Source organism: Carcharodon carcharias, chromosome 3, assembly GCF_017639515.1.
Source record: "Carcharodon carcharias isolate sCarCar2 chromosome 3, sCarCar2.pri, whole genome shotgun sequence".
In the NCBI taxonomy this organism is placed as follows: Eukaryota; Metazoa; Chordata; class Chondrichthyes; order Lamniformes; family Lamnidae; genus Carcharodon; species Carcharodon carcharias.
In genome coordinates, this window is record NC_054469.1 from 112353373 (window position 1) to 112379712 (window position 26340).

The 26340-nt window shown below is 42.3% G+C and overlaps 1 protein-coding gene across 7 annotated transcripts in view; it reads left to right on the top strand.

Moving 5' to 3' along the window:
• ppp1r9a (protein phosphatase 1, regulatory subunit 9A) overlaps window positions 1–26340 on the top strand; it is a 354624-nt gene that overhangs the window by 281620 nt on the left and 46664 nt on the right. For 6 of the 7 annotated variants that reach the window (XM_041184446.1, XM_041184448.1, XM_041184451.1 and 3 more), the window contains 4 exons: window positions 3687–3737; window positions 16989–17146; window positions 24549–24867; window positions 25504–25591. In XM_041184446.1, coding sequence (XP_041040380.1) covers window positions 3687–3737; window positions 16989–17146; window positions 24549–24867; window positions 25504–25591 — 616 coding nt within the window. The remainder of the gene's footprint in view (window positions 1–3686; window positions 3738–16988; window positions 17147–24548; window positions 24868–25503; window positions 25592–26340) is intronic. The other variant, XM_041184447.1, reaches the window with a different exon arrangement.

Consider the following 26340-nt stretch of genomic DNA (forward strand, 5'->3'; position numbering starts at 1 on the left):
AGCGGCCTTTGGATGCTGTGGAGGCCCATTGTGTTGCCCTCCATCTCCATTCTAGCTGCAGATGGCGTAGCAACATTACCACTATGGTTTGGTAGGCAATGGCAGTGGTGACCTGTGCCAGTGCTGCACAGAAGAGGTTGGCCATCCAATGCAGATAGAGGACAAATGATCTCATCTGTGCAGCCAGGGTATGGCAACCATCTCAGCACTCTAAACTCACATATTCAAGCCCGTCATACATTCACTGGCATCTCACTCACTGCCAGCTCAAGGGACATCACCACCATTTTCACATATCCATCTGGCCTCATCTCCTCTGGAGACTGCCTCCACCACCATCTTGAGCCTACTTGCACAGATCAACATGTGTCCCCACACTCACCCTGGGATACCCCCCCTTCCTCAGCCTTGCCTGAAGCCACTTCTCCCCCTTCCCCAAGCAAATTCTCACCCTGCAGCCATTGAAAAGCCACCCCCCACCTTATGGCTGGTCTAGTAAGTGGAGACATGCCCATGAGCCCCCCGAAAAGTAATGTGCAGCTGCCTGCAAAGCCTTGCACTGATAACCGCGTGTGCTGCCCAAAGCAATGGAGGCAGGCAAACCGCAAAGTCCCGAGTGAAATGCAGCTCGCCAAGTGCACATAGTTCCATTGTGAAATACGATTATGCTGACGTGTCCAGATGATCCAGCATAGGGGGGTTGATTCCATCAGGCAAGCAAGATGATAAGATACAAATGCATTGAAATTAAGTTCCCAATGTTGGAGGGCAGGAAACGCAGCCCGCCATTGATGGACAGAATGGAGATCACAAACTGGTTTCACAACAGCGTAAAACCAATTTTTGGCCTTCTCGGCATATTGTCCACTCACACCCACCATGAAGTTCGATGCCAACGGGAGCGAAAAATTCTGGCCTTAGCCAGCTATACTGCTCTGATAGGAATCCTGTACGTGCTTTCCCATTTTCATTTGGAAATATACATTTTGGTCGTTTAGGATGTGAAATTGTCGAAGCCTCTAAATTTTTTAAAATATTGTTATGGGAGATTCAAATGAGCAGAAGCTTTAAAGAAAGAAACCAGGTTAAGTTGATATGAGTGAGTCATTTCTAATCTTTATATTTTGTTCTCTGTAATTTGTAAGTTGACTTCTAGCAAGCAAAGCACCAGCATGCATATGTGCAATTCCAGTTGGTTAATTAATCAATTAATATTTTTGGCTTAGATTTCCTTAAGTAAGGTGATAGTGCATGGATGTGGTTCACAGAACTCCTATTATTCCTTAATTCTAGCCATTTAAGTGTAAGTCATTTTCTTTGTTGTTCTAGTTCAGTACATTTCAGAAAAGCTTTCGGAAAACTATACTTGCAGAGATTTTAGGAGTACCCAGTAAATACAATCTGTACAAGCCCTGTTAAGAGGAGTAGTAAGTTGTATACATGTGAGTAGGACGTTGCAGAGGAACATAAATAGATTAATTGAGTGAGCAAACTGACAGGTAGAGAAGACACATTGGGGAAGTGTGAGGTCAGACTGGTTGTTAATAAAGAGAAAAGCAACTTGAAGAAATTAAAAAGCGAATCAAATGGAGATAACCAAGTGCCAGAAACACAGACTACTACAATATCAACGCCAAGCCAACAAAGTCAACCCAAAGCAACTGAGACCACCATTCCTCCAAACGTGACTAAATGAGATCTGGAAGAATTGTCAAGCCCCCAGGCTGTCTGAATTTATAAAGTCAAAGCCTTAAGAGGGGGGCGGGCGGTGGTAGGAGAAGAGGTAGCAAGTAAAGTAAAGAAAATTGTACTCTAAATATATTTAGGTAAGGATGTTGGGGGGGAGGTGTGGTAGAATAGTGTTTGTCAGAGTAAGGGTTAATGTGGGACAGGAGAACTGGAAGAGCCCATGGAATGACGTAGAGAGTCACATCAGCCTTCGACTGAGCATCGTTCCTAGGCTCCAGTAGTCCCCCGACTGCCGGCATCCTGGACACTCTGCCTCCGCCTGCACCTCAAGCAACTGTGAAGTGCCCTCACCAGTGTGCACTGAGATACTAGCCACCGAACTAATGTCCACTGAGGTGCTGGTATCTGTGCTGGTGCCTGGATGTGACGCAGGTGCATGGGGAGCATGGTGGTCCTCCAGGGTCAGGGGTGGCCCATCAGGGTCCAGAGAGCGATCGCCTGCTGGCGAACCTAAAAGGCAGAAGAAGGACATGTCATTAGTGAAAGTTATCACACTGTCACTGTGCATGCCAGGCACCCTGGGGAGACAGATCTGCATCATGGTAACCTTGTCTTTCAATGATCAATTGGGACTCCAGGTTTGAGGCTCACATCAATGAAGAGATCGCACTATAATGGTTGCACAAGTCGAAATTCTCACCTCAGTGCACTGCACTCTTGCCTTCGTTTGACACCTCAGCCTCACTGCGGCCACGTGACTGAGGTGCATGGTGCCCCTTGAATCCAAGTCCTCCTGCTCAAACTGGGAGAGGATGAAGGGGTGTAGGGGTCCTCCACTGGACTGTGACCTCTCAACATGGCTATGGGATGTCTTCTCCTGAAAGGACAGAGGAGCCTTGATTCATCCACTCCCTACCTGCAGCGCTATTGCAGCCTGGCTAACCCCAGCTGAGATGAACGTTGCAGGGCAGATCTGAGTTGTGGCCCTCGAGACGGAAGGCACTCAGTCAAAGCAGCCAGAGCTCAGCCCCTTGGCCAGTTCTGGCGTGATTGACAGTTGGCACTCAGATTCTAACATCCCTGTGCTCGACGGGGGGATGGCCAGCCCAAAACAATTCAACGCATTGACTCATGCCAACACGGCACTCGCCCTTCCTGAGTGCAGTAGGTCATTGTACGTCTGGCACTGCATTCAAGTGAGCCGCACCACACCATGGCTGTTCACCTGCGCTGCCAAATCTTCCCATGCTGCCTTTGTGAGGTGCAGTGGCATCCTCCTCCCATCTCTGGGGACAAGGGTGTCCCTTCTGGCAGCCACCTCCTCCAGGAGGGTAGCAGGGCACTTGTCAGAAAAGCGGGAGCCCAAGTGCCCAACCGACCTGCCCTTCCACCTGGTCTCTGCATCCTCGTTTGCAGCCATGTCGCTGCTGCAACTCGGACGCAGGCGGCCTCCCTGGGACTGCCTGTGGCGTTTTTGAACCAGCCACCGGGTTGCCATTGGACCCAGTAGACAACAGGCCCCTACCCCCACCCACTCCTCCTCAGGGGTTCTCCAGCCAGTGTTCACGTTTGGCGGGCCTTAATTGGCCCGCCAGCGTGAAATTGCGGTCTGGCCCCAATCGCTGGTGGCAGTCGGCTTCCTGGCCACTTCCGTCTGCCTCCACCGAGCCCGCCCGACAGAGGCAAAATTCTGTCCTATGTCTACCCTGTCAAACCCTTTCGTAATATTAAAGACTTCCATCGTTTTTGCTCCAGAACTTTTTTCTAGAGATAAAAGCCCCAGCCTGTTCAGTCTTTCCTAATAATTGTACATTCTCAGTTCTGGTATCTTTATATTGCATCAGAAAGGAAAAAATCACTAACAAGTTTAGACATATGGAATAGAAGATAATTGGAAAAGTATGATAGACTATCTTAGACATTTCACTTTGATTTCACAGATACATACGTATATGTGATGCTTGTTGGTAACAGATATATCCTTTAATCATTCACAGAAGATGTTGAAAATTCAACCATGAAGTCAGGTGATCCAGATGAGGTTTTCGGTAAGTTTCTTATCATCATTACAACACAGCTGTATATCAGGAGTGTTTCATTATACTTTTGCTTAATAAGTGTGCAATATTATGATGGAACTTGCAATATTTTAAAGTTACCTTGTAGGTAATTAAGCATTAAAAAAAGAATTTTAATCACTTGATGTTTAAGTGAAGATCATGCTTATAGCCCTTAAAATGAGAAATACTTTTGACCCTAAAGTTAGTTCATAAATAAAAACTACAAAACATTCAGTAGGATAAGAGGTAGGAAAGATGACTGAAAGGATGGTTGAAAAGATAAGTCTGGAGGAGGATTTTAAAGATTGGAAAAGGAGTAGAGAGTTGATGGGTTTAGGGGAGGATTTCCAGAGAGAAGGTCTAAGACATCTGAAGGAAATGGCCTCTGATAATTCAGCAAAACAAGGCTAGATTCAAGGGAGTTAATGGTTATAAGAGGCTGTAATAGTAAGGTGGAATTGAGGCAGTGGAGGGATTTGTGGATGAGAATGGGTTTTTGAATTTGAAGCATTGGGAAACAAGGAATCAACAGGTGTCTGCAATTGAGCTACCTAGATGAATCAAGTCCTACTGCTCACCTCATACTATTGAATAGTTCACTTTACAAGCAATTATCCAATTTCTTTTGTAAAGGTTTTTGGATGAGCTGGTGTTTGTGAGGAATTTAGCTCAGGAAGTTTGTTAAGGAAACCTTTCGATTAGAACTCAGAGGTAACAAAAGCATGGAAATGGATTTAGGAATAGCTAATGAGGTAAAGGTGGTGGTGGGCAATATTGCAGGGATGAAAGTTAGCCAGCTGGGTTTTGTTGGCACCTTTCCATCTATGTGATATGATGGACATGAAGCAAACATCCATTTAGGAGGGGTGTCTTCATTTGGTGCACCTTTGCTGTTGCCTATGAAGACAGTCCTTGAGACGCAGGTTCTGCCACAAGTGCCAGACATGAAGTGACATTGGGAGTGGTTGTTTTCGGCCTTGGTGCCTGTTACCAAGCTGCTATAGCCATTGGTCATTGTTGAAGTGCACGTCAACCCACAGGAGGTGTCGCTATTTCTCTCTTTCGCTGGCTAATGACTGCCAAGTGTGATAGTTGACATTTAGAGCCTTCATGTTACACTTTCAAGCAAGCCTTAAGTGCCCCACTGGTTGCCTGGCTCCAGTATCTCACCATATGGAAGGTCCTTGGGCATGAGACCATCTTCCATCCTGCAGACGCTGATCCACCGAAACCACTTCTGTTAGATTAACGCCAACACGTTTGGGAGCTCTGCCCTTGAGAGGACGGCCGTACTTGTTATTTTGTCAGGATATACCCATAATGTGCTACAAACAGAAAAGATGGAAATTTTTGAGCAGCTTTTTCTTTTAGCTGTAAGTCACCCATGTTTCACAGCTATACAACATGGTACTGAGAACACTGGCCTTATATACTATCAACTTGGGCCTATGGATCAGTTTCGTGTTATCCCATGAACGTTTCGCAAGTTAGCCAAAGGTGGTAGCTGCTTTCTCTGTGTGTATCGAGCTCTGTATCAAGGGACAGATCGTTTGTCACGGTGGACCCAAGATAGCAGAATTTGCTAACCACTTCCATTTGGGTGTTTTCAGTGTGATCAGGGGTGTAGATGCAACACCTTGTCTCATGACCACGGTTCTCTTGACGCTTAGAGTCAGCAAGAACAAGAGACAGTTCATGAATCTTTGTAACTGAGGTGCCATGACTAGTGCAGCATTGTCAGGATGGAGGAGTTCCCTAATCAGAGCATGATGTGATTTTGTGTTCACTTTTAGTCTTGATTGAAGAGGTTGGCATCTGACCTAGTGTGCAAGTAGATTCCTTCCTTATCTGTAGGGAAAGCAAAGGTCAGGAACAGGGAGAAAAAGGTACTAAACAAAGGTTTGATCTAATAGACGTTATGGAAATGTGATTGCAAAGTGACCAAGGCTGGGAATGAAATATGCCAGGATATTTAACTTTTAGAAGAGATAAGCAAAATGGAAAAGGAGAAGGGTAACTCTGATGATAAAGGATGGGATAAAGACAGCAGAGAAAAAGAATCCTAGCTCGGAAAATGGCGAAATAGAATCAGGTTGAGTTGAGCTAAGAAACAGTAAGGGGCAGAAAACTTTGGGAGTTCTTTATAGGCTGTAGTGTAGTGCACAGTATAATTCAGGAAATTAAAGGTGTATGTCACATGGGAAATACAGCAATCAGGAGAGACTATAACCTTAATATAGACTGGGCAAACCAAATTTTTAGTAATAGCATGGAGGACAAGTTCATGGAATATGTACAAGATAGTTTTCTAGATCAGTATATTGTGGATCCAACTTGGGAACAGGCTATTATATGGCTGTAGTATTGCACAGTGAAAAAAGCTTAGTTAACAATCTTGTACTAAAGGAGCATTGGGAACAGTGATCATAATATTGAATTTTCTATTTATTTTGAGAGTGATTTAGTTAAGTCCCAAGCTAGTGCCTTAAATCTAAACAAAGTAAACTACATAGGTATGAGGGGCAAGTTGGGAAACTACATTGAGTTATAACAGTAGACAAGCATTTAAAACATTAATACATAATTTGCAACAAACATACGTTCCATAAAGGCACAAAAGCTCCTCAGAAAATGTGGACTATTGGCTAAGAAACTTATTTAAAGGTAGCACTAGATCAAAGGAAGAGGCATATAATTTTGCCAAAAAGAGTAGCAGGACTGAGATTTTTAGACTTCAGCAAAGGAGGAGCAAGAAATTGATAAGGAAAGAGAATATGTGAATAGACTAGCAAGAGACATATAAACACTTTGTAAATGTTTCTATTGGTATATAGATAAGAAAAGATTAACTAAAATAAACATGGGGACATTAGAGGTAAAATTATAATGGGGATTAAGTAAATGGCAAAGACATTAAACATATGTTTTGTATATGTCTTCACAGTAAAAGATACAAACAACATTCCAGAAATAATGGGGAACTGAGGGTCTGGCAAGAATGAGGAAGTTAAACAAATCAGTGAAAGTAGAGAAATGGCATTGGAGAAATTAATGGGACTAAGTGGCGATATATCCTAAGGACCTGGCAGTTGGAGGAATTTAAATTCAATTAATAATAAACCTGGAACGAAAAGCTAGTCTCAGTAATAATGATCTTGGTAAACAACCACCTTGTTCATTAATATCCTTTAAGGAAGAAAATTTACGTCCTTACCTGTTCTGGCCTGCATGTGATTCTAGTCCTTCAGCAATGTGACTGAATGTTAACTATCCTCTGAAATGGCCTAGCAAGCCACTCAGAAGTGTCAACTGCTATAGAAGAGTATAACAAATAGAACTAGGAGTAGGCTATTCGACCCCACAAGCCTGCTCCGCCATCCAATAAGATCATGGCCTTAACTCCACTTTCCTGCTTGCCCCTCATAATCATTGTCTCTCTTGCAGACCAAAAGCTTGTCTAACTCAGTTTGAATATATTCAATGACCCTGCTTCCATTGCTGTCTGGGATAGAGGACTTCAAAGGTTAACAACCCTTTGAGAGAAGAAAATCCTCCTCATCTCAGTCTTCAATGGGAAATCCCTTATTCTGAAATTGTGCATCCCTGTTGAGAGGAAACATCCTCTCGACACCTATCTGTCAGAATCTTATATATTTCAATTAGATCACTGCTCATTCTTCTAAACTGCAATGAGTAAAGGCCCAACCTGCAACCCATCCTCATTAAGACAAGCCCTTCATCCCAGAAATCAACCTAATGAACCTTCTCTGAACTGCCTCCAATGCAAGTCTATCTCTACTTAAATGAGGAGACCAAAATGATAGGCAGTAATCTAGCTGTGGTCTCAACAACACCTTTTACAGTTGTAGCAAGACTTCCCTACTTTTATACTCCATCCTCCTTTCAAAAAAGGCCAACATTCCATTTGCTTTAGTAATTACTTGCTGTACCGCATGTTATCTTTTAGTGACATCCATATACCTCTATCCTGCAACATTCTGTTGTCACTTTTCATAATCTATAATAATATTCTGCTTTTCTATTCTCCCTACCAAAGTGGATAACCTCACATTTTTCCATATTATACTCCATCAGTCAATTTTTTTGCCTATACATTTAACCTATTCAAATGCCTTTGCAGACCTTTGTTTCCTCCACGCAACTTGCTTTCCCATCTATTTTTGTATTGTCAGGAAATTTGGCTACGATATACTCTGTCCCTTCATCCAAGTCATGAATATAGATTGTACACAGTCGAGGCCCCAGCACTGATCCCTGTGACACCCCACTAGTTACAGTTTGCTAACCATTTATCCTGGCTGTTCCCTGTTAGTTAGCCAATCCTCACTCTATGCTAATTAATATATTACCCTCAACACCATGAGCACTCATTTTGTGTAGTAACCTTTCATATGGCACCTCATCGAAATCCTTTTGGAAATCCAAAGTAACATTACATTTACTGGTTCTCCTTTGTTCACTCTGCTTGCTACATTCTCAAAGAACTCCTAACAAATTTGTCAAATAGCATTTCCCTTTCATAAAACCGATGCATTAGGACCTTTCCAGACTCTAGGGAATTTTGGAAGATTACAACCAACATATCATCTGTCCCTGCAGCCACTTCTTTTAAGACCCTAAGATCAGGTCCATTAGACTGTCAGCCTTTAGTCCCATCAGTTTTGCTAGTAGTTTTTCTCTAGTAGTAATTGTTTTAAGTTCCTCCCTTTTGCCCCTTGATTTTCTCCTATTCTTGGGATGCTTTTAGTTTCGTCCTCTGTGACGATAGATGCAAAATATTTGTTCAAAGTCTTTGCCATTTCCTTGTTTCACATTATTAATTTCCCAGCTTCATCTTTGAAAGGACCAATTTAGTTTTAGCTCCTCTCTTCCTTTTTATATATTTTCAGAAGCTCTTATCTGTTTTTATATTTGTTAGTTTACTCTCGTGTTCTATTTCCTCACTTTTTTTTGGTCATTCCTCGCTGGTTTCTAAAATGTTCGCAATCTTTTGGCATACCGTTAACCTTTGCAGCATTGTACACTTTTTTCAATTTGATACCATCCTTGAGTTCCTTAGTTAGCCATGGATTGTTCATCTTTCTCATAGCATCTTTCTCAATGGAATATAACTTTATTATGAAATATCTCCCTAATTGTCTGCCACTGTTTATCTACATTCTTATTTTATAATCTATTTTCCTGGTCCATTTTAGCCAACTTGGTATGCTTGCCTTTGCAATTATCTTTATTTAAGTTTAAGACACTAATTTCAGACCCAGGTTTCTCACCCTCAAACTGAATGTGAAATTTTGTCATGCTGTGATCATCTTCCCTAGAGTATCCTTTACTATGAAACCTTTAATCATGTTCCATTACACATTGCCAGATCTAAAATAGCCTGTGCCCTGGTTGGGTTTACAGCATACTGTACTAAGAAAGTACCCCGAATATTGTTCACGAACTTGCCCTCAAGGCTACCTTTGTCTGATTTGTCCAATCTATATGAAGGTTAAAATCCCCTGTGATTTCTTACAAGCCCCCATTGTTTCTTGATTTATACAATGTAACTACTGCTAGGCAGCCTATAAATAACATCTGCCAGTGACTTTTTTCCCTTGCTGTTTCTTATCTTCATCCAAAACGATTCTACATCTTGACCTTCTTAGCCAAGATTATTTCTTACCACTACTGATCTCATCCTCAATTAACAAAGCCACTCCACCTTTCCTTTCATCCTATCCTTTTACCCTTGAAATTCAGTTCCCAGCCTTAGTCACTTCTCAACCATGTCTCTGTAAAAGCTGTCATACCAATTTATTTTTATCTGTGTCATCTATTCCACTACCATATTACGAGTACCATGTTCATTCAGATAAAGTGCCTTTAATTCAGGGTTTTATTTAACCATTTTTCCCTACTCTGACCCTATTCAATATCACACTCTGGTTATCATCACCTATGTAGCTACCCTGCACTACTGCCTTGTCCTTTCTCTTTAACTTTCTACATTTCCTCTCACCCGACCCTCCCCACCCCCACTACTTAGCTAATGCCCTCTGAGCAGCCCCAGTGATATAATTTGCCAGGACACTGGTCCCAGCATGTTACAAATGAAGGCTGTTCCAATGGTACAGCTCCATCTTCCCCAGTACTGGTGCCAGTGCCCCATGAATTGAAACCCATTTATCCTTTTTGAGCCACACCTTCAAGTCTCTGATCATATTTACTCTATTCCGATTTTCTCAAAGCTAAGGCTGTAATCCGGAGATTATTACCTTCATGCTTCTGCTGTTTTAATTTAGCCCCTGGCTGCTCATGATCTCTCAGCAGAATCTCTTTCTTAATCCTACCTATGTTGGTATCATGGTACCCGTGTAGACCACGACAGCTGGATCCCTTTCCTCCCACACCAAATTCCTCTCCAGACCCGAGAAGAGGTCCAAAACCCTTACACTGGGCAGGCAGCACAGCCTTAGGGAGTCATGATCTAACTCCCTAACAATACTGTCCCTTACTGTGGCTGGTACATTCATTTTTACTCCCCCAACTCAAATGGCCTCCTGTACCATGGTGTTGTTGTTTGTTTGCTAATTTTCTCTGCAACCCCTGCTCTTGTCCGTACCGGCTGCAAGAACCCTGTGCTTGTTGGACAAGTGCAAAGGCTGAGTCTCCTCCAGTGCTACCTTCTGGATCCCCACACCTGCCTCACTCTTAGTCACACCCTCCTGTCCCTGAGCATGGACCAAATTTGTTGTACTTAACCTAAGGGTTTGACTTCCTGTTGGAGCAAAGAATCCAGCTAATTTGCTCTTTCCCTGATACAGAAAAGTCAAATAAGAATAAAAACAGATGAATCACCTGGCATTGACTTTGACACAGAAACGACAAAGGCACACAATCCTCAGTCGACCCTCAGTGGCAAATTCATATATAATAGGAAGTGAGTGACTCTTGGGGTCCTCAACATTGAATCCGAATCCCATGAAGTCTCTTTGACATCAGATCAAACAAGGAAATCTCCTACTGATTACCACCTAACATCATCCCCCAAGTGATGAATCAGTACTCCTCCATGTTGAACATCACTTGGAAGATGCACTGAGGGTAACAAGGGTACAGAATGGCTGAGGGGTTGTGAATGAGTGTGTCAGCCCAATTGCTGACCAAGCTAGCCCAGTACTGAAGGACATATCTGTCAGACTGGGCCTGCGGGAGGTGCTGAGACGACCAACAGTTGGGAAGAGACTACCTGACCTCATCCTCACTGATCCACTTGTCACAGATGCATCTGTTCATATTGATATTGATATGGCCTCGACCTTACGAAGGCGAAGTTCTGTCTTCACACCATCATGTTGTATTGCACTACCACTGCCAAATAGGATAGATTCGGAAAGGATCTGGCAGCTCAAAACTGAGTATTCTTGAGGCGCTGTGAACCATCATCAGTATCAGAATTGTATTCAACCACAACCTGTAACCTCGTGGCCCAGCATTTCCCTCACGTAACCATTACTATCAAGCCAAGTGATCAACCCTGGTTCACTGAAGATTGTAGGAGAGTATGCTAGGAGCAGCACCAAGCATACCTAAAAATGAGGTATCAATCTGCTGAAGCTACAACATAGGACTACATGCAAACTAAATATTAGAAGCAGCATACAACAGACAGAGCTGAATGATCTCACAGACAACAGATCGGATCAAAGCTTTGCAGTTCTGTCACGTCCAGTCATAAATGGTGGTGGACAATAAAACAACTAACCACCGGAGGAGACTCACATCCCTGCCTTCAATAATGGGACAGCCCAGTACATCAGTGTAAAATACAAGGCTGAAGAACTTGCAGCCGTCTTAGGCCAGAAGTGCAAAGTGGATGATCCGTCTTGGCCACACCCTGAGGTCCTTAGCACCACAAAAGTTAGTCTTCTGATTCAGATCACTCCACGTGATATCAAGAAACAGCTGAAGGCACTGGATACAGTAAAGGCTATGGGCCCTGACAACATCGTGACTGTAGTACTGACGGCTTGTGCTCCAAACCTAGCCACGACCCTAACCAGCCCTGCTACAACAGCTACAATACTGGCATCTACCAGCAATATGGAAAATTGTCCAGATATGTCCTGTCCACAAAAGGTAAGACAAATCCAACCCGACAATTACTGCCCCATCGGCCTACTCTCAATCATCAGCAAGTGATGCAAAGATGTTGTAAACAGTACTGTCAAGCAACACTTACTCACCAATAACTTGCTCATCCATGCTCATTTTGGGTTCAGTCAAGATGACTTAACTCCAGACATCATTACAGCCTTGGTCCAAACATGGACAGAAGACCTGAATTCCAGAGGTGAGGTGAGAGTAGCTGTCCTTGACATCAAAGTAGCATTTGACCGAATGTGACATCAAGGAACCTTAGCAAGAGTGAAGTCAGTGGGAATCTGAGGGGAAGGTCTCCATTGGTTGGAGTCTTCCCTAGCACCATGGAAGACAGGCGAGATGGCCACTGCTGGGACTACAGGCAGTCCCACCACACTGAGGAGCCCAGCAAGCAAAGTCTGGAATCACCGTGAGTGGTGGGGGCCATGTTCGAAGCTATAATGAAACAGAGTGAACATGCATTTATGAAAGGGAAATCTTAGTTTTTTGAGGATGTATATAGTAAGATACTTAGGGGGAAACCAATAGATGTAGTTATCTGATTTTCAAAAAACATTTGATAAGATGCCACACGAGTTACTTACGCAAAATTAGGACTCATGAGATTGGGAATAATATATTAGCATGGATTTAAGTTTGGATAATGGACAGAAAATAGTAAGTTGGAATGAATGGGGTATTTTTAAATTAGCAAGCTGTAACCAGTGGGGTACTGCAAAGATTAATACTTGGGGCATAACGATTTGCAATCTATGTTAACAACTTAAGTGAGGGGAGGGGTCTGAATGTATTTCAAAGTTTGCTGATGACGCAAGATTAGTGGAAAAATGAGTGTTGAGGAAAAAGCAACATGGCTACAGAGGGATATAGATAGGCTGTGTGAAGGTATCTACTTTAGGAAAGATAAGAAAGCTGAATATTTTATGAATGGTGAGAGACTAGGGAATGTTTGCATTCAGAAGGACCTGGGTGTCCTTGTACATGAATCACAAAAAATAAATATGCAGGTACAGCAAGAAGTTACAACGACAAATGGTATGTTGGCTTTTGGGACATTGGTGAAGCTGTATCTGGAGGAGTGCATGCAGTTTTGGTCTCCTTTCCTAAGGAAGGACATACTTGCCCTAGAGGGAGTGCAATGAAGTTTTACTAGACTGGTTACTGAGATGGGGTGATTGTCCTATGAGGAGAGATTGAATAGGCCTATATTCTCTGGAATTAGAAGATCAAGAGATGATGTAATTGAAATATATAAAATTCTTAAAGGGCTTGACAAGGTAAATACTGAGAAAATGTTTCCCTTGGCTAAGGAATCTAGAACACAATATCACAGTCTCAGAATAAAGGCTTGGCTATTTAGGATTTAGACGAGGAGAAATTTCTTCACTCATAGCTGTGAATCTTTGGAATTCTCTACCCCAGAGATTTCTGGATTCTTAGTCGATGAGTATATTCAAGGCAGAAGTCAATAGATTTTTGGGTACTAATAGTTTTTACTATTTTACTAATGTTATTACCCTCCTTTTAAAAACGTTATTATATTTAGGAACCTTGCACGAGCACCTGAGTTCATTTGAGAATACAAAACTTGGTTTCAGAAGTTCCAAAAGCTTTTTTCTTGTTTGCTTTTCTATACATTATAGGAAGGCCTGTCATTATACAAATGCAACAACAATATGTTATTGTGCATTAATATCCAGTTGGTTGACTGTTGTCAGTGAAGGGAAATAAAATATTACAACCTAAGAATTGTTTGGAGCCATATCTGTTTTACAGCTGTAGAATGGGCGACAAAGCTTCTGAAGTAGGCTTGAGATCTTTTGCATATGCAGATAAGGGAGCTTACATCTGTTTAAGGCCCCTTTTGCAAAATTGGTAACCAGTGCTGGGCCAGCTGTGTTCAGGAAACTGTAGTCCACATGCAACTTAACCAGCAGTGCTTAAAGGGACCACTGAAGGCATAACAAAAAGTTTTGTTAAAAAAGTATTTAACTGTATGTGGAGCTGAGTGTAGGGTCCAGCATTGCTACTGGTTCCAGCTCAGCCCCCTCCCTCTGGATTTCTTCCCTCCTCTCCGGGTCACCATTCCTATTTCCAGGGCCTACCTGAGGAGTTGCCAATGAGACAGTTGCCTGAAATCAAATACTAATTCACCAGCAAGCTGTCTGAGGTCCAGCATGCATCTGCAGCTTGCTAGGCTAATTTACATGAGACACGAGGCCCAATATCGTGTGTGCCTTGGACCCAGCTGTTCTGATACGAACCAGTTTCTATGCCTACATGTTTGACTAAGAATATCACGTTTTCCTATGTGGTAACTCTTTCGAGTACAAACATGTTTCCATCTGTTCCTATTCAGATGAAGTTACATTGTTTCATAGTTTGTCATGGTGAGATTTGAACTCTTGATCTTGGGGTTACAAGCCCAGTACCATAACCACTTGGCTAATTAGGCCAAGCAAATGAACGTGTAACTCTTTCGAGTACAATAACGTTTCCATCTGTTCCTATTCAGATGAAGTTACATTGTTTCATAGTTTGCCATTGTGAGATTTGAACTCTTGATCTTGGGGTTACAAACCCAGTACCATGACCACTTGGCTATGTACTAAAAATCAACATGATATTGATCAACAATAAACTTATCAAGGTCAATTGTCTGTTGGGCAACCAACTAGTGGAGTATGTATTCATGCCAAAGAGATATTAATGAGACATCAGCATCATTGACAGGCTGACGAGCCACAAGGCATCCCAATGCTGCTTGCTGATTTGAAAGTTCCAAATGTCAGCCTCCATGGCCACCTGAAGGTAAATGCAGGGAATGGGAAGGGAGTCATGATCACAGTGTATGTGGTTTACACAATGGCAGTGACCAAGATTTTATTTTCCTGGGAGCTGGGGTGGCACTCCTGCTCTTCTCAGCCCCACAAAAATAATTCCAAACTTACTTTAGCTGGGCCTCTGGCTTCATTGCCCTAGAACTGGTCAGAGTGTGCAATGCGTATGCTCTGACTAGATGAAACCTAAAATGGCCATCCGTGGTACTCTGACCCAATCTGCATATTAAAAAGTCCTTGCCACCTGAGACAGGCAGGGGTTTGAGGGCCAGAAGTAGACACCTTCCAAAATATCATCTGCCTGTTTGTAGGGACTGAATTTTCATGTTGTTGGTGGGAATCGGGAGATGCAAATAATCCTACTGTTGTAGTACACCTCCATCTCAACACTGCCGGCAGGCAGGATCTCCCCTAATTGGCCTGGAAACTGGCCTGCCACTGAAGGAAGTGGAGGCAGGCCATATCCAGAGCGAGCAGGTTAAAAGGCCCACCTCAGTTTCCAAAAAACCTCTGACCAGTGCTGCAAATGCAATCAGCAGCCCGTCTTTTTGCACTTGAACCTTCTGACCACCTTAAACCCACCACCCCAACCCCATTCTCACCCTTGGTGAGAGTTTGACATGGTGGTAATGTCACTGGACTAGTAATCCAGAGGCCCCGGCTATGACATTAGGGAAATGGCTTCAAATCCCACCATGGCAGCTCGTGGAATTGAAATTCAATGAATTAATACGTTCAATTAATTATTAAATCTATAATTGAAATCTGGTCTCAGTAATGCTGATCATAAAATTATTGTTGATTGTTATAAAATCTATCTGGTTCGCTAATATCCTTTAGAGAAGGAAATCTGCTGTTCTTACCTGATCTGACCTACACGTGACTCCATCACCCTTGTGAAAATGACCGAGGGCAAAAACGGAGGTAGGAATCATGGCTGCCCTGCTAGGCAGCTTTTCTTTTCCTATCCCAAAGGGAAATCTGGCCCTGGGTATTAACAACCAACCCCATTTTGAGACCTTTACAAACTTTTACAAAATTTTACCCCATTGTGTAAAAATGGAGGTTAGAGGGAGGTGTTGGTTGGGGTTGTGGAGGTGTCGGGCCTGGGGGTGGGGCGAATTGATGGGGGAAGGTCAAGAGTTGGGGGGGAGGGTCGAGCCTGCAGAGGTTGGACTTACCCAGGGTAAGGGAGAAATCAGGAATTGGACCCGGGGAGGGGTTGGGGGGGGTGAGGGTAGGGTTGGGTGTGTGGCGGTGAAGGGGGGATGGTGGTGGGGATGACTCCCTTGAGGTTGAAGGAGTAGGGGAGTCCCTCTGGGGTTAGGGGAGGGGGGGGCGCCGGTGGGTCAGTACAATAGTTACCCAGAAGCTAGAAGTGGTTTTAATTCTTCTAACTTTTTTCTGGGTAACTATTAATGTAAGACAGCTGGAACCATCTGAAGCATGCAATTTATGTCGCATTTTCAGATGATTGCCATTGTAGGGCAATTGCCCATCAGAAGTTTGAATTTCCCAGGCAGTTACCATGCAGTCCTAACCTGGGAACTTCTGGGGGGCGGTGGGGGGGGTGGTGGGGTTCCCCAGCGCATCTTTGGGCTACCCCCCAGTTACACTGTCCTGGCTCTCGGAAGTTGCAGCCCATGCTTAAACTTCCAGATAAAGACCATAAGGTAAATGAAGAGGTGCTTGAAATTGCAAGAACAAAACAAACTCTTTAAAAAGTGACATCCAGAAATGAATTTGATCAGAGCTGAAAAGCTACAGAGATTTCTCTTAGAGGACAAAGTGGAGGGCAGCAAAAAGAGGGATCAAACTAGGTGTGGTTGGATGATGGACATCACAGAATAGTACAGACAAGCTACGGTGGACATGTGAAGATAGCGCAAGACAGACGGAAGTGACATAGCATGACAGCAGGTTTCCTGGTAGGAATAGCTACAAGTAGCAGAAAGGGCGGACTGGACCTCAGTCTAACATCTCACCCAAAAGATGGCACCTCTGACAGTGTTGCATTTGAATATCAGCCTTTATTTTGTGCTGAAGTCTCTGGAATGGAGCTTGAAAACTCATCCTTCTGATTCAGACGCAAGAGTGGTATCACTGAGTCACAATGGCACCATATTCAAATGTTTTTTGTTTGTTATTATATGTTGATTTGTAACTGTCGATTTTTAGTTATTTGCAGAAAAATGATTCCATTTGTAATTTTACTATTTACCTTTGCTTTCAGATTTTAATGAAGCAGTACCAGAAACAGAGAGACTGGACAGCAAAGTGCTAAAGGCTCGAGCTCATCTTTCAGGCAAATCAAAACGACAGCGGCCAACTCGGTCTAGGGTACATGACAGTGTCAGTTCAACTGATGGTGATGACAGTCTTGAGCGGAAGGTAAATGTAACATCTGTTTTAAGAACCATGTACATTTTTTAATGAGGCTTCAATTTTATTAACTTGCTAAGAAACTCTTAAACTTGTAGAAGTTTCACCCTATTCTTTAATCCAAATTTTACAGTAAAATCTTGCCTTGGCAACACAGTTGTTGTCTTCAGTCCATGGCAGTGGGATTGTAAAAATATCTTAAGATTTGATATCTCAAAGTAGAGCATTATATTTTTAAAAATGTACGTTCATTAAGGTTGTTTTGGGAATAAGCTATTTTAAGAAATGGCATCATTAATGTTTCGCAGCAGGCACATTTAACATTTAACAGTCCCAGAAAGAATATGTTTTGTAGATGAGCACATAGTTCAACTTTCATTTGACAGTTAAGATAATAGGAGCGTTCTTTGTTTTGGATTCACCCCCTCCCCTGACTCAAACGCCCAGACATCACTTACAATGCAGCAATCTGAAGCTTTACTTTGAAAAGTTAGGGACAAAAATCATGTACAGAATTCAAATTAAAAGACAGAATTCCACATCTGGGTTTGTTAAATACTATGCTTCACTGAAAAAAAGTGCAATATTGAGGTACACAAATTTAATAAAATTTTACAACAATTTTACAGCTTGTGCTGGCTGTATGAAAGAGCTCTCCGCTCTGTCCCATTCTGCTGCACTTTTCCGATAGCACATTTAAAGGTTTCATTTTCAGATTTTTATCCTCTTCTCTTTTAAAAGCTAATATGGATTCTGATTGTTCCTGGTAGATCATTCCACATCCTAACAACTCTGCATCTTTTTTAAAAAGAAGCTCTTTACTTCCTTTTTTTGGGGATGATCTTAAAAAAATTGTGACCTCTAGTTACTGACTCACTGATCAACGGACATAGTTTTTCCTGGTTTATTTCATGTGACCTATAATTCTGAATTATAAACCTCTCGTGACTTTAAACAAAAAAGCAAAAGAAGCTGGCAACACACAGGCAAATCAGTATTTGTGGAGAGAACAGATATTCAATGTTTCAATTGCAAATCCTTCTTCAAAATTGAGACATGGACAGGCATATTTATATGATCAAAGAGGAAATAATATAGAAAAATAATCAACAGCCAAATAACATGTAATAGATCACCTTAGTTAAATAGATAGAAGCATTAAAACATTAGAATCAAAGGCCATATGTATTGGTATGGAAATGGGAAGTCTGAAGTGAATGTGAAAACAAGGGAGAGATGGAAAATATAGAACATCTGCAGGTCAGATATGAAATTAAAGCTGGTATGGAAATGAGGATATAGCTAATCTCTGAAGTTAATATGCAGGGTTACACGGCATCTAAGAGAAAGCTGATATTCTTCCTGAATTTTGCATTGAGCTTCATTGGAACAGCTAAGAAGGCCAATGTCAGGAAAGTGACAAGCCACAGGTATTATGGGCCACATTTGCGATTAAAATGGAGATGTTTGGCGAAGCAGTCGCCTAGTTGCATTTGGTCTCCAATATGGAAGAGACCACAGCCTGAATGTTGGTTTTTCATCTCTTCAATTTTCTTGCATTTACAGTCTGTCGTCTTCTGTATTTGTAGGCAAGACTTTTAGATTCCACTGAGGGCAGAAAAGCAGATGGCCGAGTAATAATAACGTGCCAGTTGCCCATCAATGTTTCTACTGCCAGTGAATTTCATTAAGAAGGGGTAGACCAGCCCCAGAAATACACCCAATTTGTGAATAAGGCCAATTAAAGTAGTTAATGAGCCTATTGAGAGCTTGTAGAAGGCCAGTTTGGAATTTTGGGGGGGATACACAGGTTACATGTTGAGTCAGAGGAAGACCAGATACATGGAGACAGCAACAGAGCAGGGAGCCAGTACTGGTGGGCCCAAAAAAAGTGTACATGTCTGAGAGAGGCACACAGCTGCTATTGAGTGCACACAGCTTGCGGGGAAGTGTGTTTATGAGCATGGGCAGTGCAGAGGGTTACAACCTTTCTAGCATTGTGGGGGATTAAAAGGAGGGGATAAGGCTTCTAGATATGATTGAGTACAGGAAAGGCAATAGCTGGTAATGAGAGCATGACCCTCAGATTTTGAGTGCAGTGGTCATGAGGAGCAACGTCCTCTGAAGGATAGGCAGAGCTCTGGGCATAAGATGACCAGTGGAGAAGGACAAGGAGCAGGAAGGTTGCAGAGGCCATACCCACAGCATTGGTTTTACCAGTGAAGATGGAACTACCTTGAGATGTTGAAGAACCATTTGCAGAGGAGACTACGACCCACCAGGCAGATGGTCACAGAGATTTGCGCCTTTGTGTCGGAAGACCTTACATAAGAACGTAACATAAGAAATAGAACAGGAGTAAACCATTCGGCCCATCGAGCCTGCTCCGCCATTCAATACGATCATGGCTGATCATCTTGTTTTTCGATTTCCACATTCCCATCTAACCCTGATAACCTTTGATTCCCTTGCTCATTAAGAATATTATCTACCTCTGCCTTAAAAATATTCAATAACCCCGCCTCCTCCACCACCAGAGGCAGGGAATTCCAAAGTTGCACAACCCTCAGGGAAAAAAAAATTCTTCTCATCTCTGTCCTAAAAGGGTGACCCCTAATTTTAAAACAGTGCCCCCTAGTTCTGGACTCACCCACAAGAGGAAACATCCTTTCAACGTCTTCCTTGTCAAGGCCATTCAGGATCTTGTATACTTCAATTAAATCACCCCTTCTAAACTCGAGTGGAAACAAGCCCAGCCTGTTCAGCCTTTCCTCATAAGACAACCCACTCATTCCAGGTATCAATCTAGTAAACCTCCTTTGAATTGCCTCCAATGCCTTTACATCCTTCCTTAAATAAGGAGACCAAAACTGCACACAGTATTTGGGGTGCGGTCTCACCAATGCCCTGTATAACTGAAGCATAGCATCCTTACTTTTCTGTTCAATTCACCTCATAATAAAGGATAGCATTCCATTAGCCGCCTTAATTACTTGCTGTACCTGCGTACTAACTTGTTGTGACTCATGCAGTAGAATACCTAGATCCCCCAGCACCTCAGAATTATGTAGCCGTTCTCTATTTAAGCAATACTCTGCTTTTTTTGTTCTTCCTGCCAAAGTGAACAACTTGACATTTTCCCACATTAAACGCCATTTGCCAGATCTTTGCCCACTCATTCAACCTATCTATATCCAACCTCCTCATGTCCTCTTCACAACATACTTTCCTACCTTTGTGTTGTCTTCAAATTTAGCTACCATGTCTTCACTCCTCTCATCTAAGTCATTGATGTAAATCATATAAAGCTGAGGCCCTAGTACAGACCCCTATGGGACTCCACTCGTCACATCTGCCAATCAGAAAAAGACCCATTTATGCATACTCTCTGCTTTCTGCCAGCCAGCCAATCCTCTGTCCATGCTAATATGTTACCCCCTACACCGTGCGCTTTTATTTTCGATAATAATCTTTGATGTGGCACCTTATCAAATGCCTTCTGGAATTCCAAGTACAGTATATCTACAGGCTCCCCTTTATCCACTGCGCATGTTACTGCTTCAAAAAACTCCATTAAATTGGTTAAACATGATTTTCCTTTCACAAAAGCATACTGACTCTTCCTATTGCCTTGAGCTCTTCTAAGTGCCCAATAACCTCCTTAATGATCGATTCTAATAACTTTCCCACGACAGACGTCAAGCTAATTGGCTATAGTTTCGTCTTTTCTGCCTCCCTCCCTTCTTGAAAAAGGGCCTATATTTGCTACTTGCCAATCTGATTGAACCTTTCCAGAATCTAGCAAATTTTGGAAGATTAATACCAGCGCATCGACTATCTCATTAGCCACCTCTTTTAAGCCCTAGGATGCAGTCCATTAGGATCTGGAGACTTGCCAGCCTGCAGCTCCATCAATTTGCTCAGTACCGTTTCCCTAGTGATTTCAATTTCACCAAGCTCCTTTCTCCCGTTCGCCACCTGATTTGCAGCTATTACTGGAATGTTTTTTGAATCCTCTGTAGTGAACACAGAAGCAAAATATTTGTTCATTTCTTCCTCCATTCCCTTATTATCTACTATTAATTCCCCAGTGTCACTCCCTAGAGGACCAACACTCACTTTACTTACTCTTTTCCTTTTTAAATACCTGTAGAAACTCTTGCTATCCATTTTTACATTTCTAGCTAACTTCCTCTCATACATTAATTTCTTTCTCCTGATTAGCCATTTAGTTATTCTCTGCTGTTCTTTATATTCTGACTAATCATCTGTCCTGCCACTCATCTTTGCGGAGTTGTATGCTTTTTCCTTAGGTTTGATGCTTTCATAGATGCATAGAAACTAGGAGCAGAAAGCCATTTGGCCCTTTGAGCCTGATTCCACTATTCAATTTGATCATGGCTGATCCTCTACTTCAATGCCATATTCTCACTTTCTCTCCTTACTCCTTGATGCCCCTAATATACAAAAAATTGTCAATTTCCTTCTTGAATATACTCAGTGCCCCTGCCTCCACAGCCTTGAATGGTAGAGGATTCCACAGGTTGACCACCCTCTGAGTGAAGAAATCTTTCCTCATCTCAGTCCTAAATGGCCTTCCCCGTATCCTGAGACTGTGACTCCTGGTTCTAGACCTCCCTGCATCTAGTCTGCCTAGCTCTGTTAGAATTTTATACGTTTCAATCAGCCCCTCTCATTCTTCTAAACTCTGGAGAATACAGATCCAGTCGAGCCAATCTCTCCTCATACGACAGTCCTGTCATCCCTGGTATCAGCCTAGTGAACCTTCGTTTAACGTCTTTAATTAACCATGGATGGTGGGTCCTCCCCTTAGAATTTTTCTTTATAGTAGGAATGTACATGTTCTGTATACTCTGGGATATCCCCTTAAATGTCTGCCACTGCTTCTCTATTGATTTATCCTCTAGCCTATTTTCCCAGTTCACTTCAGCTAGCTCAGCTTTCATCCCCACATAGTTTCCCTTAAGTTTAAGATACCAGTCTTAGACCCGCTCTTCTCCCTTTCAAACTGGATGTAAAATTCAATTCTATTGTGGTCGCTGCTACCTAGGGGTACCTTTACTCTGCGGTCATTAATTAATCCTTTTATGTTACACAATATCAAGTCTAGTATAACCTGCTGTCTGGTTGGTTCCAGAACATGCCGCTCTAAGAAACTATCTCAAAAGCATCCTAAGAACTCGTCATCCAGGCTACTACTGCCAATCTGATTTTTCCAGTTTATGTGCAGATTAAAATGACCCATGATTCTTGCCATCCCTTTATCACAAGCACAAAATGTTTTCTCTTGAATATTTTGTCCCACGCTGTGGCTAATCCCAGGGAGCCTGATGACCACTCTCACTAATGACTTTTTTCCCCTACTATTCCTCATCTCCACCTAAACTGATTCTACACTCTGATCTCCTGAACCACGTCATTTCTAACTATTGCACCAATGCCCTCTTTGATTAACAGTACTACCCGTCCACCTTTATCTCGCTTCCTATTCTTCTTGAGCGTCATGTGCACTTCAATATTAAGGACCTAATCTTTGTCGTCCTGCAGCTACGTCTCCGTAATTGCTATCAGATCATATTATTTACTTCAATGTGGGTTGTCAATTCATTTACTTTGTTATGAATGCTACGTGCATTCAGATAGAGAGCCTTCAGTTTTGTCTTCTTGTTACCTTTGTAAAATCTAGTGTTGACTGTTGATGTATTCTTAGGTTTTTTTTTTCTCTGTCCTTTCCTGCCATTCTCTGACTCTCATTTCTCGTATTACTATTTTGCTTTCCTGCCTTGACTCTACACCTTGAATTGCTTCCTCTACCCAAGCTTGATCCCTCACCCCCCTCTTATTTAGTTTAAAACCCTGTCTACTCCCCTAGTTAAGCGATTTGGGAGGACACTCGTTCCAGCACAGTTCTGGTGTAAACCATCCCAACAGTACAGCCCCCACTTTCCCTAGTATGGATGCCAGTGCCCCACAAATCGTAACCCATTTCTCCCACACCTGTCTTTAAGCCATACATTCATCTCTCTAATCTTATTTGCCCTATGTCAATTTGCATGTGGCTCAGGTAGTAATTCAGAGGTTATTACCTTTGTGGTTCTGCTTCCTAATTTTGTACCCACCTCCTCATACTGACTTTGCAGAACCTCTTTCCTAGTTCTACCTTTGTCATTGGTACCTAGATGGACCATGGCACCTGGATCCTCCCCCTCGCTCTGCAAGTTCCTCCCCAGCTCTGAGCAGATGTCCCCAAACCTGGCACATATTTGCCTGCACTCTCACTCTTTGCTGAAGAGAACAGTTTCAAACCCCCTCACTATAATATCCCGTACTACCACTACATTCCTTTTTGCTCTCCCTGCTTGAATGGATTCCTGTACCACAGTGCCCTGGCCAGCCAGCTCATCCACCTTGCAGATTTCGCTTTCATCCACACGGGTTGTGAGCACCTCAAATCTGTTTGATAATTACAAAGCCTGAGGCTCCTACCCCTACCGTCTGCTCAGTCCCATTACCTGCCTCACATCCTCCTCTCCCTTACTGCTGACCAAAACAGATGACCCTCTTCTAAGAGGTGTGACTGTCTTCTGGAACAAGGTATTCAGGTATTTCTCTCCCTCCCTTATGTTGTGCAGTGTCTGCATTTTGGCTTCCAGATTACTAATCCTGTTTGTGGAATTCCTCAAGCTGCTTACATGGATCGCCTTGGTCTCCAAAAGCTCCCATATCCCACAGCTGTAACATAACGCCTGTCCTGCCATTCTAGCTTATGTTTTTTTGTAATTCATTCAAGTGGCTAGGCCTCTTGTTCAGAGGACATTTTAAGAGTCAACCACATTGCTGTGGGTCTGGAGTCACATATAGGCCAGACCAGGTAAGGACAGCAGATTTCCTTCCATTAGTGAACCAACAATCGACAACAATGTTCTTACAACAATCGACAATGGGGTTTCAGGGGCAATGCATTCTCAGTGGTGCATTGTGTTTATGCTGAAATGTTCCAGGAAATGTTGGTCCATAATCTCTAAATTTCACCAGTATTGTATAAACTTTCATAATATTCCATTAAAGTTTAAGGAATCTGAAATGTATAAAATCTGCCTTTTATTGAATGCCAAATCAAGCAGTCTCGGTAACTTCTGTGACCCAAATATACCTGTGGTCTGTCTTTAACTTAATGCTACTTTTAGCCGTGAAGTGTGTGGTAATTCTCCCTATATTTTCCCCTCCTTCCTATGGTGATGCTGCAACGATTAGGAATTTGGTGACATACAGGGGTCCAACGTTATAATAATTGCATAATTTCAACTATGCCAGCAATTTGAATTGCCATTTTGTATGCTATTCAGAAACTCACTTGCATTCTGTATTTCTCCCTTATTTAAAATAAAAGCCTTTAGATAGCTATGGAAGTCCCACACACATTTCCAGATCCCCCCTGCCAGCATCCCTGAGGACGTGTTCACCAGCATCTGATTCTGGAGCCTCTTCATTATCTCCAGTAGCCAGCAATGCAGTCTTCACATTTGACACCACAGTGGAAAATCAAGTTCTGGGAGAACATAATCGGCGAGTTTTGACATCACCAGAGCGGCCTCCCGAAGATTCTGTGGGAGGAACCCCAACCTCATCGCCTTCAAAATCCTGTCATCATGCTACATTGCCTCCATTGCATCATATGGACAAACAATGCAAAATGAGAAAAGCTGAAGGTATAAGAAGATATTGTTTATAATTTTGCTGGCTATCTAGTCTCTGCTTTTTAGTATAGTTATTGTAATAGTAGAAGTTATTATAACGGAATCAAAAGCATACTCGTAACTGCCTAATAAAAGTCTATAATACATCAATTCTATATCCACTTTATAAAGATGGCAACGGTAATTTAAAAGAAATGCTAAGTTTTTTATTTTATCTAAGCTATCTAATGTGAATGTGATGGTTTAGGTGGTTGTGTAGTGGCGTTGTCTCAGCAATGTGGTTGACTCTTAAATGCCCTCTAAACAAGGGCAATTAGGGATGGGCAATAAATGCTGGCATGGCCAGGGATGCCCACATCCCAAGAATGATTTTTTTTTTAATTTAATGACAGAAATGCCATGTAGTCTATTTTTGACAGGTTTATGTACATTCTCTTCATGGGCATCCCAATTGTGCAAAGAGTAAGTGAGAGCTAAAGATGGTGTAGTCTGATACTGCAGGTGTCAGCTAATAATCCTAGAATTGAAATGACCAAGTTTGAGTGAGTGCAATTTGCTCTGTTTTGCTTGTATGTTAACAAAGATGCCTTTTTATCAGAGGGAGAACCATTTTGTGTGTTGTGTCTAAAATAACACTGTTGTTTCCAGATGACAACAGAGGTATTCCTTCACCAAAGAAAGTCAGTCCTCCTGTGAATCAGAAAGAGAACACAAAGCAAAAGTTGGCTGACTTTGGGTATGTTCTTATTTATAATCCATCAATATAGTACGCTGCTCTTAATCTGAAGCTGTCAGTTGCATATTATCTGTTTGAATTGACATAGTTCAAAACAAAAATCCTAAACTAGCTTATTCAAACCTTCACAATAAGGAGTGTAAAGACAGCTCATCCATTTGTAATTATGTGCTACTTGATTTCCTGTGGCGTTGCACACGGTGGTGCTAATTTTAACTTTGAGGTATACTGTAAAATTTGTAATAGTAAATGAACTACCTATTATGCGCTCCACAATTTTCCCTTCCATTCATTTCACTGGAACGGAAAAATCGGTCTTTGTACATAATAGGTGGCCACTTCAATATTGCCCGTTTTACACCTTCGCCCAATTTTAAAATTAGCCCCTGAGAGGCAAGATCAAATCATTAGATTCAAGGCAGGGGGATAACTAGCTTCAGATGGGAAAGGCACAGAAGACCAGGAGGTGAGAAGGTTGGTAGATGTAAAGAAGCTAGATGGGGAGAGAGGAGGTAAAGATAAGAGGTTGAGGGAGAGGGTATATTAGCAGATGAAGAGAGAAGGAGGGTGATTAGGGGAAGGATAGGAATGCAAAAAAGATGGGTAAATGTTGATGCTGTAAGTGAGGTTGTAAGAAGGTTGAAAGTCAAGAGGCATAGATATGCAGTTATTTTCTATCACAGTATCTGTACAGTTCAGAAGGAGGCCATTCAGCCCATCAAGCCTGCACTGACTTTCTGAAAGAGCAT